This window comes from Tursiops truncatus, chromosome 14, assembly GCF_011762595.2.
Source record: "Tursiops truncatus isolate mTurTru1 chromosome 14, mTurTru1.mat.Y, whole genome shotgun sequence".
Taxonomy (NCBI): domain Eukaryota; kingdom Metazoa; phylum Chordata; class Mammalia; order Artiodactyla; family Delphinidae; genus Tursiops; species Tursiops truncatus.
The window spans coordinates 53,823,797-53,843,217 of record NC_047047.1 but is presented as its reverse complement, the minus strand read 5'-3'; the positions used below and the strand labels follow the sequence as shown (position 1 = coordinate 53,843,217).

At 40.4% G+C, this 19,421-nt stretch overlaps 1 protein-coding gene across 8 annotated transcripts in view; it reads right to left on the bottom strand.

Annotated features, from left to right (window-relative positions):
* Window positions 1-19,421, bottom strand: part of THADA (THADA armadillo repeat containing) — a 313,717-nt gene that overhangs the window by 170,792 nt on the left and 123,504 nt on the right. For all 8 annotated transcript variants that reach the window (XR_012325717.1, XM_073791400.1, XM_073791399.1 and 5 more), the window contains 2 exons: window positions 8,233-8,322; window positions 6,993-7,124 (listed from right to left, as the gene is read on the bottom strand). Coding sequence is in view for 7 of the 8 variants with exons in the window: in XM_073791400.1 (XP_073647501.1) it covers window positions 6,993-7,124; window positions 8,233-8,322 (222 nt within the window). In the remaining variant the exon portion in view is untranslated. The remainder of the gene's footprint in view (window positions 1-6,992; window positions 7,125-8,232; window positions 8,323-19,421) is intronic.

Genomic DNA, 19,421 nt, shown 5'->3' with positions numbered 1-19,421 from the left:
AATAGCAGAATGATATGGGTTTAGTCTGACCAGCAGAGTTCAGGGGGATTATAGCCTTCACTACCTAGAAGCAGCAACTGTGTCATACTGCTTCCTCAGGGCTCACCAGGAAATCCCATTCCCCAAGATTTTTTCATAAAATCTGCTATGAAGCCGACAGCTCTCATTCTATATGTATGTAATTTTGACTTCTTTTTACAAAATCAGAACATGATATATATCTCTATTAAATGTTATCTTGATAGTCTCAGCCCATCAATCCAGTCTTCCAAGGCTACTTTGAAATCATATTTTTCAATTATGGACTATATTAGACATATCAAATAAAAAAGAGTAGAGAGAATAATATAACAGCCATTTGCCCCAAACCCAGCTTAAGAACACATCACAAATAAAACAAGCTCCTAATATATGCTTCCTTAATTTTATCCCCTCCTTCCCTGCTTCATAAAGGTAATGGCTACTAGCCTGAATTTGTGTCTGTCACTCCCATGCTTAAAGACTATTTTGAATGGGAGTCCATCACCAGTTATATTTCTCTTATATGCAAACCTAATAAGCACGCAATCTAGTCTGTCTTCATTTTAAGTAAGTAATTCAAACGCTGAATAAAGCAGCATTGGCCTCATCTATCAGACTCCTAATCCCATCAAAACAATGAGGTGACTCAGGCATGACTAATTCTTAGGGAATCCTTACTAGCTCTCAGCAAATAAAGTATGAAGCACTTGCAAGTAATACATTGAATGATCCAGTCTAAAACAATATCAACACAATTGTTTGGTCACTGATAAAAATATGCCTTTTCCTCTCTCTTTTGAAATCTTTCTGCAAGCTCCGAGGATAACATTCCCATGCCACACACCCCCCAAATTACTGACTTGGCTCTAGGCTAACTTGTACCTGAGGCTGTAAGTTATCTGGGTCCAAGGATTTGCCTTTATCCACAAGAGACAGTGTTCTTTTTCTATCACCTCACCTACATCTGGTTTCAGGGCCTTCCTTCCAGTTTACTGGCAAAGACAAAGCTGAAGCAGGAGTTAAAAAAAGTCTGCCCTCTATCACCTTATACCATCAACCCCTTCCTCTCTCTAGAATTTTTCTTAACCAACAAACTAAGGGGCTTTTATCTGCTATTTTGTAGTCAGGATTATCCCCATTATACAGACTGACAGCCTGAAGCACTAAGGGGCCCACTTTTTCGTGCCACATTAATCAGGAGGCTTTCCCCCACGTATTTTGGCTTGTTTATAATTCTATGACCTCCCTCCTCCTCTTATCAATTCAGGCTCCTCTCATTTGGCTCTAAAGCCTGCAGCACGGTAGCTGCAAGGTGGACCTCCAGATCCCTTGACTGGATAGCAGTCAGGGGAGAGGAGGTCAGAGTCCAAGAAGGTCTCAGGTCATAGGCTCATAAGGCCAGAGAGGACCCTGGGTAATGTCCAATACCTTAATTTGATAGAAAAGGAAACCGAGGGTGTGACCTTCAGAGAGGTGAAGTCAAAATAAAAGCAAATGTCAGAGCTCACATTAGAGCATAAGATTCCTCAAAGGGCAGGTAAAACAGAAAACCCAGCTGAGCCTCCTTTCTACATAATCAGTAACCAGTGGGATATGAAATATGGCTCCAATACTGTAAGACTAGGAGTCCCTTAAGTACTTCATAGATACACAGATCTGCTAAGACACAGTGTCTCATTTCACAGTTAGTTTCGTTTTTAGGTTAATAGTTCAGCCTCTGTGCCCAAACCTGGGCTACGCAGAGAAAGGTACCAAAAATGAAAAACCGAAAAAATCCATAGCTGCTTCTCCACGGAAAGAGATTAAGATTTATTTGGAGGGAATAAGTATTGAGCATATAAATTACAATATGATTCAGTAATGATGACTAGTAAGATAAGAGATTTAAATTAATGCTATAGCTATTCAGAGGGAGAGAGGATTAAGAGCTGGGGTGGAGAGAAAGGGAGGTGGGTATGCCTTCTTTCCCAGCAGTGTCTCAACAGCCCTCTGCCTGATTTCTTTCTCTATAAAGCAAATCCTGCCTTCTACTTATCACAAGGATTCTGGGAAGACAGAACAGATAGAAATGTGCAACCTTGGAGGAAAGTTCCTGGTATTACAATCACAAATGAAGGTGGAAGCCGACTACTGTCTACTGCAAAACCCCAACTCTACACGATGGCAAGGAAGATCTTTCAACTTCATAACCTGGGTAAGGAGTAAGGTGATAATTCTTGCATTATGCAACTTTCAAGGAAAAGAAAACAAGAGTCAATATTATTTTCCAATATCATAGGCTTAAAAGGCCTAAGTCTTAGTTTTTGTACTCCCTACCCCTCCCTTCTTCTTAAGACTGGTACAATCAAAAGGTTCCATGAAATATTTAAAAAATACATAAAATGCATATTTTCCAATTTTTGTTTTGATTGTTGACTACATGTTTCAATATCACAACTAAAACAGTTTCCATTGCATACATAGGTCGCTATGGGTGATTTCCACTGCCACGTGTTTAATTAAGATTGTATGGTTATTTGTACCTCAAAATTTTTCACAAAACAGAAAGGCAGATTTCACTGAAAATTTACCTAAAGTGAACAATGATTGAAATGATTTGGAGAAAAACATACCAAAAGTCATTTGCAATGAAAATAAGTCAAAAAGGGGGGAGGGTGGGGAGATCCTTTTAAAAGCATCCCAGAGTGAACAAAAGGCAGTAGAGGGATTTAATCCGATGCGGAGACCTCAGTTATCTGCAATAGAAGGCACTTTTTGCCTCACACACACAGGTACCACACTGGTCCAAGGAGGGTACAGAACCTTGCTCAAGCATCACAGCTAGTGAATAAGTGGCAGAGCTTAGAAAGAACCAAGTCTCTTGAGTCCAGGGCCTTTGTTCTGTTCAGGATTGCCAAGGTTTGAGGCATTTTTGGTTTCCTACAGCTCGTCAATTCAAACTTGAAGCTTGCTTGTGAAAGGGAATTCCAAGGTGTGTGTCCAGAGATATTCTGGTCTCTAGAAAGCCCCGGACACGTGGGCACTAGTGAACTGTAATCAGGGAGCTAGTCAGGGTCCCTTTTAAAGCATGCGTCACTCTACTCTGTGGTGTCTGGACTGAAGGGGGTGAATGGCCTTAAATTGAAGGCATCATCTCTGCATGGAAGAGGGCTGTGTATCTGGATCCAGCACAGCATTAGGCACATAAAATACACTCGATTTGAAAAAACCTTGTAAACAGAACACTGGGATTAACATGATCATTTCTGTTCCAAGATGATGCAACAAATCATAGCTGTGCACACACATAACTGTGGAAGATCCACATCAGAAGCTTCTAAGATTTAAGTTAACAAAGAAAGGCAACAGAGATATAAGCTTGGATTCCCAAATGTGGAATAAGGGACAAAGGTACAAATAATACTTCCTAACACCTCACAGAGAGGAAGGAAATGGCAGGTAAGTATATGTAAATCAAAGGGAAATAAAAAGCTGTCATCAGGGCTTTTATTTTTTTTTAAATTTTTTTGCGGTATGCAGGCCGCTCACTGTTGTGGCCTCTCCCATTGCGGAGCACAGGCTCCGGACGCGCAGGTTCAGCGGCCATGGCTCACGAGCCCAGCCGCTCCGCGGCATGTGGGATCTTCCCGAACCGGGGCACGAACCTGTGTCCCTTGCATCGGCAAGCGGACTCTCAACCACTGCGCCACCAGGGAAGCCCTCATCAGGGCTTTTAATCTTCTCATTGTACAACTGATTCACTTTAGCACAGTCAGAGCAACCTCTGTGCTACTCCCACTAGCTGAAAAATTTTGCTTTAGCTGAACTCAGAGTATCCAAGAGCCTGATTAGAGCTCTTCCAAGTACGTAAATTAATACTAGCAATGCCACAAAAATAAAACACTGCCCATCCACTTGTGCATATATCCGTCTTTTCGGCCATTATCCTAAGTCAACACAGCCTAATCTTTACCATGATTAGAACCACAAACACTGCCTGGATTGGCAGGTTTTTATGATCAATCTTTCACTTTCTTTATGAATAATTTTCTCAGAAGTATTTTAAATCTAATGTGTATAGTTTTATCAAATTCGCTATTAAAAAAATCTTTTTATATAGTTCATCTCTCTGGTGTGACTGTGAACATTTTAGGGTAGCACATGGTTGTCCTGGCAGTAGGTTGATGAAACCCAAAACTGGTTTTCTAACTGTAAATCTAGGATCTTTCTACTTTCTTTTCAGGAAAGAAAAGCCAGGTTTCTTCTATCCCAGGCCACAGACTGGCCCCAATTACCCCAAGCAATGATCCCACAGATGTAAGCCTGAGAGAAAGCCTGCACCCAATCAAGCCACTGCCACCACTGGAAAAGCAAGGTCAGGAGCAGACCCCACTGCAAGTGGGGCATGACTTCTACATCGTGAAAATAGCCTGCACTTGGATCCACTGCCTAGATACAGGCTCCTAATCGCTCCTAGTTGCATAAATTTCAGGGCCCTTGGGGCTACTCAGTGTAGCCAAAACTCTTAACTACACAAAAGGGAGTTGGATATTTTGGTGTAATAGAAAGAGGATACCCAACACTCTTGACAAGCCCTACAGTCTTGGGTTCATATTCCAACTCTATAACTGAGTCGCTTTCTGAACCTCAGTTTCCTCAACAGGTAAAGAGAGGTGTAACACCTCCTCTCAGAGTCATTGTTAAGCAAAATGCCCAGTTCAGTGCCTGGCAAACAGTGGAGACTCAACAAGGTTGGTCTACTTCCTACTGAATTCTCTGCTCAGAATATTTTCTTGCTTGTTCTCTGAATTCCTGGGTCAAAAGCTACTTCTGATAAACCTCCCGAATAGCCTAACCAAGTTCCAAGTATAGTTTATTAAAATCATCTCTATGTGTGTGGTTCTGATAATGTTTGATATCTCAAATTCAATCTTGCTACTCAATGTGTGATCTGCAGACCAGCAGCCTCAGCATTACCTAGAAGTCTGTGTGAAATGCAGAATCTCAGGCCCCACCCCAGACCTACTGAATCAGAATTTATGAGATCCCCAAGTGGTATGTTTACATCTTAAAGTTTGAGAAACACTGCCTATAACATACTTGGACATTCAATAAAACAGAGCCTACGGACACTCTAAGGAATCCGCTATGGCACTTTTGCTGCTGGTGGTGCTCTATGAATCTTTATTCAAGTAGAAAGCAACCACTGATTAAGGCATTTTCACTGGAAGGACAGGAGAACTGTACATTTCTTTCTTTGTGTTTCTGAGTTAAGAAAAAGAAGATGCGCTAAGTACATTAGCCTTAAGGCAATATTTAAATCTCCTATGTTCACGTGATCTTTGTATATGTAATAAGTGCTCTGAGTATAATTAGTAATATGAGCTTTCTGATTATATGTAAACCAATAAATAACAGGAAGGATACTTTCAACGTAGTAACTTCTGGTTTCTAGGATGTAACACCTATCAGATTGATTAGAAATAAGCTTCCACAGGGCTTCCCTGGTGGCACAGTGGTTGAGAGCCCGCCTGCCGATGCAGGGGACGCGGGTTCGTGCCCCAGTCCGGGAGGATCCCACATGCCGCGGGGCGGCTGGGCCCGTGAGCCATGGCCGCTGAGCCTGCGCACCCGGAGCCTGTGCTCTGCAACGGGAGAGGCCACAACAGTGAGAGGCCCGCGTACCGCAAAAAAAAAAAAAAAAAGAAAAAGAAATAAGCTTCCACAAATTGGATGTTCTAAACACAGGACGATAAAGTTCTAAAGCGTGGCTTTGTTTCTAATGTACACTGTGATTCTGTACATGTGCCTCCCCCAACCATCAACTTTCTGAATTATTTTTTAGTTCTTTCCAGTTATATGTGAAAGTACAATTTTTAAATGCTCCTGAAAGTTAAATTTATGACCCAAATTCCTAAAATGAATCACCAAATGCTGGATACGGGAGGCTGGTAACTCTGTGTATCAGGAAACAAAAACCAATCTGAGTGAGTCATCTCTGTGATCACAGATAACACAGCCACAGCCAGGGCTTGGCGCAAACAAATGGCTACAGCAATCACACACCAGAATCTTGCGTTTAATGGTTTCTCACATTAAAATGCATCAGTCAGCTCTGTGAAACCAGGAAGTGGAACCCAGGACACCACATAAATAACAAGTACACTCTCTTGAGTTGGTTATATTTTATCCTTCTGCTGTATTTCAATTTTTGGTAGATACATAAAAATGAAGGTACTGTTTTGTCAAGAGGTAAGCAGAAAGGTAAAAGCTAACTAATATCACAGGTTTTCTGAAATATTTCATAAGAAAATTTCAATACTTTTTGGAGGCCTGTTTATTGAGGCCTTTGATCCAAAATGAAAAAGGTGATCAGAAGCTGGCGAATGCCTCAAAAAAATGTAACAAGAGGAAGTGGTAATAGGCTGTAGAAGCAGAAAAGCCTGTTATCATTTGATTCCATGTGTAATCTTTATGCATGGCTTTTTCTCAGGTACTCCAAGCTTGAAAGGGAAGATGAGTGGGAAGTGAACTCGTGCTACACAGCATTGCCATCTAGATGTTGCCCCTTGCAACCACCAGCAAACTCCTCCAGAGTGAAGGACCAGGTGTCCTCTTGAACCCCTGGACAGGGGATATATGCCAGAACTGAGCCTGCCCCATGCTGGCCAGGCTCAACACAGGGATAATGCAAACACCCAGGCTATGTTTATCAAAAGGGGGTATCTCCTATCAACACCACACACCCATTAGCAGGCAGGACTCCCAGAAAACACTGCTTAAACAGTAGACATGAGCTCCTAAACCCACCATCTGAAACACTGGAGACCAGTTGGGGGCAATGGCAATAATCCCAGGCCCCTGCCTTCACAAGAATCCTCCCAGAGTAAAAAAAAAAAAAAAAATCTATAATTTCTGAAATAGAAACAGGATTAAATAGCTCCATAAAGCCCCCATGCCCACTCCCATTATTTCCATGAGGCATACACTACCTCATAATGAAGGGAATAAAAGGTGCCATGCTGAGAGCAGAACAGGCGCCATCCATCGGGGAAGGGTAGAGCCTCCCCAACACCAAAAGTAAGAGAAACATGCTGGGATGATGGTTTAGTTCTCCTGTATCACTGAAAAAAGAAAAAAATTATTGTACATAAAAGATAGGCGAGGCACTATCTTCAAACGTTTTTCTCATTAAATAATTATGTATGACATATAAAGTGAGACTATGATCAGCAATAATTTTCCTTTTTGCGTTTTTTCCTCCATTCACTTCGTATTTTCTTAGTGTGTAAATGAGGAAGAAACTGGCAAAGCCGTGGATTGGGCTTTTGCACAGGATTCTCTTCTCAAAGCATATGATTTGATAATTCGAGTCTGCTGTTTTGATTTCAGCTGTTCAGACATTAGAGAGGTGTTTATTCCAGAGTATGAAATGTGAAACTTTTAACATCCAAATGTACTTAAGAAAGCGTGGACAGTCACTTACTAGGGCCAGAAAAGCCTGTCTGCACAAATTACTAATGTGAGGAAATGGATCATAAACAGAAGTAAAATTCACTGATGCGATTTTATTTTCTCATTACAGACAATTGGTATAAATTCATGCCAAGTGCAAAAACTGCTAAAAGAATAAAATGGTCCATGCTCTAAGATGTCCATTCTAAAAATTATACTACCAGCCACAGAATGTGATTGAAAAGATAATGAACTTTTTTATCTGCTCTGATCAGACTGGAAGCCCTCTTAATAGCATTATTTTGTGTTTCCAGGGTCACTGGCCATCTTCACTCAAGTAGAATAGTACCATCTCTGATCACAAGTGACCAGATTAGTCAGCTGCAACAGGCCAGTGATAAAAAAAATGACAGGTGTGTGTTAAAGCAAACTCAATATGTAAACACACAGATTTTGAATATAAGAGGAAGAAAATGATTCTTAGAAGACATCACCATGTGCTTCTAAAAAGCTAACTCCTATAAAACACTAAAAACTTTAAAAATAGGATTTTTAAAATGTAAAATATAATATAAAACCCGGATTTTATACAACCTTTCAGGTACATATCTACCACAGAGTGTCAGGCAACATGATGTATTTAATAAAGACGCACTTAAAAAAAATCCATCTATGTTTACAAGGAAGGAGCTGATTAAAAATTGCTGCCTGAAGGGAAAAATCTTGAAGTAATTCACATCCTTGATTTCACTTTGCCCCACCCTATTCTCTTCTTACCTGTCCACGGTATTGGCTACAGTTTCCAACTGTTTGAGAAGAAAGGGATAGAGTTCGGGGAAACGAGAGAAAAATTCACTCCCTGTCATCCTGTGGAGAGAGAAAAAGAGATAAATTACTATCATTTATTCCTTCTGATTTGATAATAAAGCCTTTTAATTTATTTTTTAAAGAATGACAACAAAGATCATTTGTTTGAAGATTTAATGAAATAAAGTTAAGAACAAAACTCACATCTGAAGAATTTAACAATCAATAGAAACAAGAGATTTAATTTGGATTTTGGAAATGCTCTTAACGCATGGAATTTTATCTCAAAATTTAAGATTACATACGCTTACAAGTATTTAATATTAACTTCTGACAGGGAAGAAATATGCAATTTGTGAAAATGCCAAGTTTCCACAATTGATCTGGACTCTGAGTATAGTCAGCACCTGGTGGACTGAGACTGACTCAGCTTCAGTAGTAAGGGCAAATGTAAAACGAGGTTTCTCGAAGTCGGCACCAATGGCAGCTTGGATGAGCTCCTCTTTGTTGTGGAGGCTGTCCTGTGCATTGTAGAGGGTTTAGCAGCCTCCACAGCTTCTACCCACTAGATGCCAGTAGCTCAACACCTCCTCCTCCCACCAGCTGACAACCAAAAATATCTCTGGACATTGCCAAATGTACCCTGAGAGGGAAAAAAAGGTTCCTAGCTGAGACCCACCGGTCTGGAGCATGGTTATCAGAAGACATGGCATGTGAAGCTCTGGAGCGCCAGTCTGAGAGGGCTACCTTTTCCCTCTTTAAAAATACTGCCCCCTGAACTCTGACAAGATTCTGAAAATAGGTCCTCCAACTGTACAACCGACAAAAAGCTCAAGCTAAACATAGCCTTTGGTGTTAAGTACTGTCTCCAAAACTATTAAAGAATTACTCTGAAGGGGTAACATAAATATTCCCCAACTTGCCCTTCTTAGCAACTCTAGATGCATGCTCCTATCAATGAAGACCCCAAATATCATTGTTTAAAAATTGGGGTTAAAAAAAATTGGGGTGTATTTCACACACAGTGAAATGCTCAAACCTTAAGTGTACCATTCGATCAATTTTCACAAATGCATACACTCATGTAATCCAACCCTATGAAGCCTCAGTAATTTTCCATCATCCCAGAAAGTTCCCTTGTGCCCCTTTCCCAGTCAATTCTGAATCCCCAAAGCAACCATGATTTGATTTCTATCACCACAATTTGGTTTTGTCTATTCCAGAATTTCATATAAATGTAATAATGCATTACATAACTTTTTGTGTCTGGCTTTTTTCACTCAGCATAAAGCTTATGAGATTCATTCATGTTGTTCAACATATCAATAGTTTGATTCTTTTTGAATATACAAGGTTGTTTATCCATTCTTCTCTTGACAGACAGGTACTGTTTCCATTTGTTGGCTTTCATGAATAAAGCTGCTATGAACATTCTTACACAAGGTTTTTTGTGGACATAGGTTTTAATTCTTCTTAGAAAACTGACTGTTTTCCAAAATAGTTATAGCATTTTACACTCCCAACAACAAATAAGCCTTCTAGTGGCTCTATATCCCTTCCAACATTTGCTGTTGTCTTTTTTTCCATTTTAGCCATCCTTGTGGGTATGTAGTGGTATTTCCCCATTATTTTGGAGAGTGGTGATTACTTTTGTTTGTTGCATACTTTTTAAACCTTACCACATGTTATAAATTTTCTTTTATACCTATTTCATATTCAGTAAGATCAAATTTTTTAAAAAGTCCTTACTCTATCCCTTACTTTATCCCTTATTCTATCCTTACTTTATCCTCAATAAATAAGTTACAGATTTATTGAACATTTACTGGACATTTTATGTTAAATAAGCTCATATCCTTTTTGTACTTATTAGATATTTTTATGGAAAAAATTAATAAATATTATAAGAAACACACTAGACTGCCCAGTGCCTCTCCTCATAGAAAACTATGCAAAAGTATCTTAGCTTTCTCTTATAAAAAATTCAGTGCATTAAGTACTTACTTTTCGTTTGATTTTCTTCCCCCAACAAATATGCATATTACATATACTGCTGTGTACCTTGGTTTTTTTTCATCTAAACTATATCTACCAAGTCATTCAATATCAGGCACCCTGAATTATTTCTTTCCATTTAATGGCTGCAGAGTAAACCACATTATGGTTGACTGTAACTGATTTAATCCCTAATGGTTAGGGCTTTGGGTTGTTACCAGTCTCTTGCTGTTACAAAGGATAACATGTATAAATTTCATCGTTAATAAATCGCAAACCTGGGCTTTGCAAGGTCAATGTTTTATTGAGGGGGAAGACAAAACAATTCCACTACAGGCTATGTTACATTCCTTACCACTTCCAAGCAAAACTGGTCAAGAATATCAGCTTCCATTTTTAGTAGAGTCACTTAAAAATAAAACTGTAAGAGTTCAGTACTGGGATCCCTGAGTACATTTGCTCATACAGAACATCTCCATCTACACAACAAAGCCTGGTGGATATCTCTTCTCAAGGAATCAGTCACTAATTTCCAGGGGAGTAAGTCATTCCTTAATGGCCTGATATCTCTTGGTGGAATAAGAAAGACAAGCATTCTCACTTAAGTAGACCATATGGTTGCTATCACCATCATCTAGAAATTGCCTTGATAAATAACTGGCTCTGCTGACCATGATAATGCCAGAGAAAAGGGCTGAGGAGCTACTATTCTAAAATTAAAACTTTTTTTTTCTTTTTTGGCTGCACCGTGCAGCTTGCAGGATCTTAGCTCCCCAACCAGGGATTGAACCCAGGACTTCATGACAAGAAAGTAGAAAATATAGGATGACATACGATTTTTTAGAAATCTGAATGCCAGACTAGATAGATTCACCTGTCTTACAGGCACTGAGAGTATCTGAATAGGAGAGAGAGGTGACAAGAGCAGACAGACTAGAGAGAGTAGAAATGTGGTGACCCCATGGACATTCACTAAATGTGTACCTTTTCACCTCAACTACAGCATTAATATCTACAGGCATCTATACTTCCCTGCATCTCTCTTGATACACAGCACAATACTATGTACATGCTGGTTGACTGGTAAATATTTTGGCAATGAATGAATAAGTAATATTAGCCACAGAGGAAAAAAAAATTCTAATATAGTTGACCTCAAACCTATGCCTTATGCCTTTTTTCTTCTCTCAGTGACTGGTACCCACCCAACTGACACTTAACTACTCACCCAACCTGCCAAGCCTGAAACTCCCAGTACACCCAGTCAACAGGCAAATCTTGCTACTTCTACCTCCAGGGTATCTGTTGAGTCTATTTCCCACCATCCCCACTACTTACAGGTCTGACCACCATTATTTCTTGCCTAGATGCTATGTCAGCCTCTCACTTGATCTCTTTGCCTCTTCCCCCTCTGTAACTCTCTGTTGTGATAAGAATTCTCTCTTTAAAATACAAAGCTAATCATGCGACATTAGGAGATTAATGGCTCCCTACTGCTTTTTGGACAGTCTAAACTCTTTAGCCTGACTTTCAAAGTTCTGCTTAATCTGACTCACTTGTCCAGCTATCTCTTGCCTCTCCACCTTCAAACCCAGCCATGCAGAGTTTCTTTTGGTTCTATCAACATTACATGCTCTTTCTAGTCTCCAGATGTTGGCAAATATACTTTCTGCTAGGAACACGTCTGCCCTCCCCCACCCCAGACTAACTCCAAATAATCCTTCAATTTGAGGCTTAGGCCAGCTTCTTCCAGGACACCTTCCCTGATGGCGCAAATGTGGGTTAGATGCCTGACACTCGTCTTACACTATAATCTACAACCTCCCCATATATAGCAGTTCATACATAGAACTTCCAATTTACTTATTTCTCCCACTGATTACACGTTCCACACAGGCAGAGACTAACTATATCTATCTTATTTCTCCATATTATCTCAGGTACTAAGTATGACGCTCAGTTCACAGCTGGTGCTTAATAAACAGTTGCTGAGTGAATGAAGCTAGACGAAAGAGTCCTTGACAAAGTCAAGGAGAAAAGGAATTATGACTAAGATGGTAACAAATTAATAATTTCTTAAAGTGCATCCTTAGCTATATCTAAGGACATTCAGAATCATCATCTGAATTAATAAACTGAGTACCTTGCCAGGGCTCGAAATGTTCTTAAACACAAATATACAAAGCTCACCTCCCTGGTTTGCAAACTGTTTGATTCTAGCTCCCCCAAATAAGCCAACAGGCTGATATGTTACCTCCCCAGATATAGCAAGCCCTGGGGGTAAATTCACCAGTGACAGGCATTTCAAACCTGTTTATCTACGTGGCCAAAAACTAGCCCAGCAACTTTACAGGAAACAAGAGAAATGATAAAAAGGAAAAACTGAACCTCTGTAAGTTCAAGCTCCTAGGAAGACAAAGGAGACCAGCAAAAACTCTGAATGGGATAAAACAGACAGACACAGGAGAAAACAAACAAGCCAGGATAGAGAGTGAGAATAAGCAGCTTCAACCTTGGAACTGTCAGACTACACAAAAGGTGAGTTATTCCCTATCCCACCAGGTAAGAATTAGGCAGACACAACCGATGAGAGGCTCTTGGGGGAAACACAGAAGCTGCCTGAAGAAATCCACTTGCCTTGCACCAAGAATAAGGTGTCAGGAGCACAGAGTGGCTGTGATCTCCACCAAGGCGCTCCTCGGTCTACCATGTTCAGTGCTGGACTCCCCCAGAGCCCAGCTGGGGCCGAGAACAGAGTAGGCTAGCAAGAGAGATTTACTGAATGAAAGAAAATGCTTGCCTGGCACCATTTTGTTTTATTTCAAAAAGCGATTTTAAACGTATTCCAGCACTTCTTATTTATCGAGAAAAAATTAGATAATAAAGAACACTGCAAAGAAAAACCTAAAATTCACCACAAACACACTACCCAAAGATAGCTACCAGTCTGTTTTGAGGTCTGTCTATACCTTTCGCCTCCTTACATACTGCTCAATAATCTGTTTCTTACACTTCACAATATATCAAGGACACTGTTCCATTATCAATCTGAACCCATTTTAAGGTAGTAGCCTCTGTGTGGTACGCTCTCTGTGCCTCTCCTATGCTTGAACATAGGTTTGGGGCACTAATCCAGACACCATCCAGAACAACTCATCCCGTCTTGGCTAAGCTGTGTGGGGAGAGCAGTCCTAATCCAGCCACATTCAGTGCTGCCCTTTTGTCTGCACATTCCACATCTAATCTTGGTAATGCCAAGAGAGTCTAGTTTTTGAGGGCATCTGAGCTTTGGTCATTTTGGTAGTCTGTGAATCCACCCTGCCATCTAACAGCCTAGAGGAACCTTCAACTGAATCAAGCTTCTATTTCTCTTAGAGAGCTGTATCCTAAGATCGGCCACACATATGAAAAGTTGAAATGCCAGAAGCACGTGCTTCTGAGTTTCACAAAAGTATCAGGATGAAAACTATCAAGCAAAGAAATGAAGCACTTGGGGAAACGTGTTAAAAGTAAAAATAAGGCATATCCACCCCCAATTCCTACATACATACCCCCTATCATTCTCAATCATCTCAGGAACAGGGATCAACAGAGTAATAATGTACAAAGGTATAAAAAGAGAAAGTTAGCAAGGGCAAGCAAAAACATGCAGGAGTAAGGAAGTACATAGTAAATAGCAGCAAAGGCAGAGTTTGTGCCTGGTTTTAAAAAAAACAGGACTTAATTCACAGGCCATGGAGAAAACACCATAAAACTGGTCATTAGATGGAAACAAATGATGAAGGCACAAGCCTGGAGGTTTTCAGTCTGTATTTGAAATGGGAACCCAATAAACTATTAAAACCTAGCTACTCCCCAGATTCTGGCCTATAAATCCACCCCAGAGGGGAGAAATCAGCTAAGGGCCTATGTCCCCTTGCCACGGTGATTGCTGATAAAAACAGCAAGCTCATCTTAAGAAAAACAGTGCTCCCAAATGCAAACAAACCTACAAAGAAGACAAAGCACACACAAACACATTTCAAAGGATGATCAAATGCAAACTCATAAAATAGAAACAACTAATAAGAAAGAAATCTGGATTTGGACTCCCACCAGGAGAACCATGTCTGACTCCATTTCTAGAATCCTCTCTCTACCTCTGACTGGAGCTGACACCAGAATTTCTCCCTAGAGTACTAATAATTAAGCAAGAATAAGTGACTGGATAAAAGGGATGTCAGGGGTCCCAGGGTCAGAATCTTATACCCAAGAAGCACTTGTAATCACTGTGATGGGTCCACCAGGAAGTCCTGTTACTAAATTTCAGGCAAATGGTATAGGAAGTTAAAGGAAAGCCATCTTTTTCAGGGCCTCCGTTCTAAGGGTACTGACTCTGACCAGGTCTCCTGCCAGTCTCATCTCCCTTCTTAACCTCTGTAGATAGCCATGAAATTCTTGGCCATATCGCATGTTTTTCTAATCCTTCCCTTCAGGAACTGCTTTTCAGGTGGAGAATCTTCCAAATCACAAAACCAGCCATCACTATACTCTACCCAGGGAGGGAAGTTAAAGGTCTTGGTTCTGGAAGTGCCCTGCCCTTCCCCATGTGAAATCACTAGCCAAGAGTGAGCTGGGAAATAACAGTTCCACTCCTTACCCAGCCAGCTGGTCAGTAAGCATGCATCTCTTGAATTCTTCATGTGGGCAAGGTCCCATCCTGGCAGCTTATATTGGATTTTTTTTATAACAGAAATTTTTTCCTTAGAAAATGTTTCTTACTGAATCTCCTTACGTATAAAATCTCAGAATCAGTCTATCTGGGTTAATTCAATAATCATTTTCGAAACAGTTTGTGGTAGACTGTTTCCAAAGATGGCTGACAACAGTTCCTACTGCCCTATATGTGCAGGCCTCCTTCCCTTCAGGAGGTAGGGTCTATCTCCTTTCCCCTGGACTCTAGTCTAGCCCTGTGCCTTCTCTGATCAAAAGGAGGTAGTGGAAGTGCCTTAGGCTCCACAAAGCAAGGCAGCTTCTGTATTCACTGTCTTGAGGATGTGACTACTCTGCTAGAGAGGGCCCTCTAGCCCCCCGCCCCCAGTTGACATCTCAGATGAATGCTTCCACTTGAGTGATCCCAGATGACACCACACAGTAAAGAACCACCCAGCTGAACCCAGCCAACCCACAGAATTGTGAGAAATAAAAAACTGTTGTTGGGCTTCCCTGGTGGTGCAGTGGTTGAGAGTCTGCCTGCCAATGCAGGGGACACGGGTTTGTGCCCCGGTCTGGAAAGATCCCACATGCCGCAGAGTGGCTGGGCCCGTGAGCCATGGCCACTGAGCCTGCGCGTCCAGAGCCTGTGCTCCGCAACGGGAGAGGTCACCAACAGTGAGAGGCCCGTGTACCACACAAAAAAACAAAAAAACCCAAAAAAAACCCTGTTGTTATTTTAAGCCACTAAATTTGGGGATGTCTGTTATGCAGCAATAGGTAACTGAAGCACAGTTATAACATTCAAGGCACTGAGTTATACTCTGTGGAAAAGGTAATATGCTAAATAAAAGGGACCCTGATAACAAGGAACCCATAATTTAACTCTCACAGCTCTGGAGGCCAGAAATCTGAAATCAGTATCAACAGTCCAAAATCAAAGAGTCAGTGGGGCACCTCCAGAGACTCTAGGGGAGAATACAATCCTTAACCTCTTCTAGTTTTGGGTGGCTGCTGGCATTCTTTGCCTGTAGCTCCATTACTCCAATCTCTGCCTCTGTGGTCACACTGGTTTCTCTTCTGTCTCTCAACTCTCCCCTGCCTCCCTCTTATCAGTGATTACATTATCCCAACCAAATAATCCAAGATAATCTCCCCATCAAAAGATCCTTAATTTAATCACATCTCCGAAGACCCCCTTTGCTTACAAGGTAACATTTACAGGTTCTGCGGGGGGGGTGGTGGGGGGGGTGGTGGCATTATCTGCCTAGCACAACTGTGAAAACATAAGAGTTAAGTCACTAAGGGCAAGAATGAACATAACTGGTTTATTCCAAGCCAGCTGTTTTCCAAATCTTTAAAGCTATGGACCACTTTTTTCAACTATAATCTCAATATTTAAAACTTAAAAAAAAACACAAAAAACCAACAACAAACTAGAACTGTTCTGGTTGAAGCAGGGTTGAGGTGAGGGATCATCAGTTTGGCCTCCATCTTATCCTTTGCAACCACAGGCTCTGATACACCTATGTGAGCTCAAGAGTCACAGTTTAGAGAGTGAAGGCTTCGGAAGACAAAGTGAAACTCAGACAGCTGTCCACACGCCCTACCTCTTTACTTCCTTTTATTCCCATCTTTTCAAACCTCTCTAGTTCAAAAAGCATACTCCATCTGTCCCTACAATAATGATTTCATCTTTTTCATAACATTAATAGTTACTGCTGTTCATTAAAACATGTTCCAAGTCTGTCTCCTCTTACTAGGAGGTTAGATCCTTGAGACTAAAAATTGTTATTTCATCTCTAACCTCAACACCTAGAATGGTGCTAGTACATGGGACACTCAGTAAATATCTGCTGGCTTCTTACTGTTTTCTTAGAACTCCCTCCACAAATCTTGCCCCAGAAAAGGATGGGCTGTCTTCTTTTCAACCATAGGGGTCCATTCCCCAACAGTCTGACTCTAAAAATATGTACAGGATTAAAAAACTCTTATTTGCTAATTCTAAAGAGTATCATACAGGTATTAAAACCCTAGTCAAGCAAATGCACTAAACATGCAAACAGTCCAAACAGTGCTGAACTGGCCTCATTCTCATCCAAAATTCCAGCAAGAAATCACCTAGAAATTTCTTTTTTACTCATTAACAGTTAATAGACTAATTTAGCAAAAGGTCCAATATTTCAGAATAAAAGCTTTTTGGTTTCTATCCCTGTAATACTTTCATTCAATTAATTTTTTCAAGATCCTACTCTAAACCTTATAGACATTTTCATTAAGGCTAATATCAATTTGCCAATTCTTATTATGAAAGCGAGGGGAAGGTGCCAACAAGAGTTCCAGACTTCAAGGAAAATATTAGAATGAGAAGGACCCTCAGAGAGGTCTACTACTCTAATCGCTTAATTTTCCAGATGAGGAAACCAGTGCCCAGAAGAATTACGTGAGTCTCCCAAGATCAAAATACAAGCTGGGGGGAAAGTGCACAACTAGAACCCAATTGCCTTGTTTCCCAATCTAGCCACTAGACTTTTCAGGGTTTCTATTACACAGGTAATCCAACCATCCTGTGCCAGGCATCTGCTTAACGAGCAGAGGACACTATGGCCCAGATAGGCCAGTTTTCAAAGGAGTTCATGTCCTCATTATTGGATCAGATAGCGATCTCTCCACTGCTGTCAATCAGCCCTGGTCAACTTAGATTAAGATTCCCTACCTGAGCTTCCACTTCCATACACTGAGCCTGGCCCACCCACTGACTTTAAAGGGAATAGATGAGCAGGCAACCCGCCAGCTCAACTAAACTTCAAAAATCTATCCATCTGCTCTTACAAAGCATTTTCAGAGATCAATGGACCACAGACATTCCATTTGATCTAATAGTCTCAAGTCTCTTCTATATTCAAATTAAGAAAATCTTACTAATACACTACAACTCTTAACCACTCTCCCCACCACAACCGCCACCCCCCCCAAAAAAAAACTAAAAACAAAAATACAAAGGAAAAAAACCCTCTAAATCTCATGCAAATCAAACCAGAAAAGAGAGTGTATATGCTTGTTCTTATTCAGGCTCAAGGCTTCCTTCTCCCTAGTGAATCCATGTTTTTTTGTAAGTTTATACTCAGGCCAAGGCTTATTTACAAGGAAAAAAAACAAAAACAAAAACAGAAAAACCAAGGAGTCACCAGGCAAATGTTACATTCCCAATAAATACACAACACTGTCCGTAATGAGGTATGATGTGATGTCTGATGCACATTTCCCCAAATTCACAGCTAGAAGAAATAAGACTCAGAAATCAAAGTGTGATTTCTTCTGCTGTATGGAAAAGAGTCTCCACTTAGTGGATGTCCATCTTAGACTGCAGGATTTAGTCTTCTCTCTGAACAACTGCCTGGAAGTAATCAAAAAAATGGGATAATTTTCAACAGATTGGCTGGATCTCCAGACGAAGAGGAAAAGCCAGCGTTTGGCAGAGTTGTGAAAAAGAACATTTTGGACATCTTCGCCATTTATTTTTTGGAGAGCCAGAAAACTAATCTGGAATAAGTATAACTCATTATTGTTATTATTATTTAAAACCCTAACCTCTGGCTTCTGGGTTTGGCAGCTGGAAGCATGTTGGTTTCTGTAGAAATGCAAATGAAATTTATTAAATTAGACATTCCAGGATCAGGGTTCTTGTTTGGTATTCTCACGAATGCTGTTTTTTTAAAGTACTCTCAAGTAAGTAGGCTGCCATCTCTTCACAGACCCTGGAAAGCCATCTGCTTGGCCCTGAGAGCAGCCTGTACATTGAGATCACACAGAGGCAGACTTTCAACACGGCTGGGAGCCATTCCCTTCCATGCGTGTTTCCCCTTAACAGCCAGACCCCAAATCCTTCAAAGGCTGAGGCTGTGTTTGCTACTTCAACTGTATCTCCTACAGCACCTAGGAGAAGAGACAGACATAGCATGCACTGCTTACATTTTCAAAAATAAATTAAGGAATAAATCATGTCTCTTTTCTTCCCCTCTTTTTAGTTATATTCTATTAATTATCAATATAATTAATATACACTCATTTAAAAAAACCCTAGACAATATACAGATGAGTAAGTAGTAAAAGAAATTTCACAGTGGCCCATTCTAGACCTTTTCTATACATGTATAAAAACATTGAAATTAAACATATGATACACACAGTTGTTTTGGAGGAGTGGCAAACATAGGTGTGTGTGTTAAATACTGTTCAGCAACTCGCTTTTTAAAAAGTATTTAGGTGCTTTACTCATTTATGTTCCGTAAGTAGAGAAAAATCAAGTTTTCCTTGTCCTTAATTTTAAAAAATGTTTTGAATAAAAGTATATTCTTATTATTTTATCTCTGTATTTGATCGATAATCTAGCTGACTACAAAATAAAAGGAAATCATACTCCATCAGAATGTTGAAGGTATCTCTCATATCTTCTAAATGTTTTGCCATTT